The sequence below is a fragment of the Gracilinanus agilis genome, unplaced genomic scaffold (assembly GCF_016433145.1).
Source record: "Gracilinanus agilis isolate LMUSP501 unplaced genomic scaffold, AgileGrace unplaced_scaffold33405, whole genome shotgun sequence".
Lineage (NCBI taxonomy): Eukaryota > Metazoa > Chordata > Mammalia > Didelphimorphia > Didelphidae > Gracilinanus > Gracilinanus agilis.
This window is the reverse complement of record NW_025366252.1, coordinates 99-1889: the sequence shown is the minus strand read 5'-3', so window position 1 is coordinate 1889 and position 1791 is coordinate 99. Positions and strand designations below refer to the sequence as shown.

At 44.5% G+C, this 1791-nt stretch overlaps 1 protein-coding gene across 1 annotated transcript; it reads right to left on the bottom strand.

Annotated features, from left to right (window-relative positions):
- Positions 1–1140: 1140 nt before the first annotated feature.
- Positions 1141–1482, bottom strand: LOC123254824 (60S ribosomal protein L38-like). The gene has a single exon (XM_044683743.1). It carries the CDS (start codon positions 1480–1482, stop codon positions 1141–1143), a length of 342 nt encoding a protein of 113 aa, XP_044539678.1.
- Positions 1483–1791: the final 309 nt, after the last annotated feature.

Here is a 1791-nt window from a genome sequence, read left to right as displayed (position 1 = left end):
CCCTGGAAATTGAAGAGGTGGAATATCCTGAGCCCTAAAGGACAGGGCTTGGATGATAATCCCACAAAGGAGACTAGGTAGTCCCTAGTGGTGAGCATCACATTGAATGACAGTGAGGATCCAGAGAGGCGTCCATTAGGTGTTTTATAAATTCGTGCCCTTCTTTTCTGCATGAATAAAGGAGAAATTTTGGCCTGGTGCCTTCCCTAGGGAAAAGGGTCGGATTGCCAGGAGAATCTCTGAGCACTTAACTCTTGTGTCTAACCATGATATAGTGGGGAAAGTGGAAGGCATTAATTAGCTTTGTGACCTCGAGCAACTCCATTTCCTCATTGATAAAATGGAGAGTTGGACAAGATAACTCAAGTTCCTTTGGGTTTTACCATTGTTTGATAAAAAGATTGACAAGCATCAGTTATGGCCCAGATGGGGTTGGATAGCATTACGGGGATCTCTTCTACAGCACAGGGGCTCGAGGTAGGGCCCCATGATCTGGAAAGTCTGTGTAAAATTTTTGAACCCTCTCTTCATATCAGAGAAATCAGAATTTTTCTTTTTCTTTTACTGGGTGTTTATAGTACCTCATTGTACAATTTAGGTTAAGTATTTGGCCACAGGCTAGATGTAGGTCAATATTAACAAGTCTAGCCTTTGTGTGTTATCTGTTAGCTTTCCCGTTAAACTTTTCACTTATTTTATTTTATTTTATTTTATTTTATTTTATTTTTTTAAACCCTTAACTTCTGTGTATTGGCTCTTAGGTGGAAGAGTGGTAAGGGTAGGCCATGGGGATCAAGTGACTTGCCCAGGGTCACCCAGCTGGGAAGTGTTTGAGGTGGATTTGAACCCAGGACCTCCCGTCTCTAGGCCTGATTCCCAATCCAGCTGCCCCTTCACTTATTTTAACTTTAAAGAAGGAAGCGTGTGTATCGATGATATTTTTTAAAAGAGAAACTATGTTGATATTATACACTTCTATCATGTTTTATGCCTTGCTGAGTTTCTAAACTTTTTCGGTCATCCGCTGCCCTTCGGGTGTTGCCGGCATCTTCTGCAAACCCCTCCCCCCATTCCCATTTAATTCCTTTTTTCCCTTTTTCTTCAAAATTTTAATACACATGGAAACAGTGAACGATTCCTTCACTTCAGTTCCTTCACGGCCAAACCGGGAGGCAGGGACTGTTTAAGTTTCTCTGCCTTTTCTTTGTCCGTGATGACCAATGTGGACAGACGCCTGCTGCAGTGATCCCGGAACGTCACATTGTCCTTGTTTTTCTTGATCTTGACAGATTTGGCATCCTTTCGCCTGGCTGTGAGCAAAAAGTCTTTTATTTCCTCAATTCTGGGGGGCAGCGTGTGGCCGGGGAGGTCGAGCCGCAGGAGAGATGCTCCCAAGTCTCCCATTTCATTCTTAATGCCGATTCGTGATATAATAGCGAAAGTGTGATGGAGAAAGTCCAGCTGTGAAAGGGATACCTGCATGGTGGAAGGAAATGATGTGGTTTCATGGTTGACTTCTGCAGCATTGGGTTATCCAGAAACTGGAGCGAGAGAGAAGATTCATTTATTCCTTCAGCAAAATCACATGGTCGTGGATGGAGGAGACGGCCTAGTTTGGGGGAGAATTTTACAATGTTGACTGCCAAACCGAAGCCAGTAGCAGAGGTGCTAGAAAGGGACAACGAGGAGTAGCAGGAGGAGAGATCCTGAGGATGGATGAGGAACAGCTTCAGAATCCCAGAACCTGGGATTAGACGGGACCTCAGAGGTCGAGTCCCCTCCCGAAGGCCC

Bases quoted from the DNA above. Each gene is read 5' to 3' on its own strand.
- LOC123254824 (XM_044683743.1), bottom strand. From the start codon at position 1,482: ATGCAGGTATCCCTTTCACAGCTGGACTTTCTCCATCACACTTTCGCT.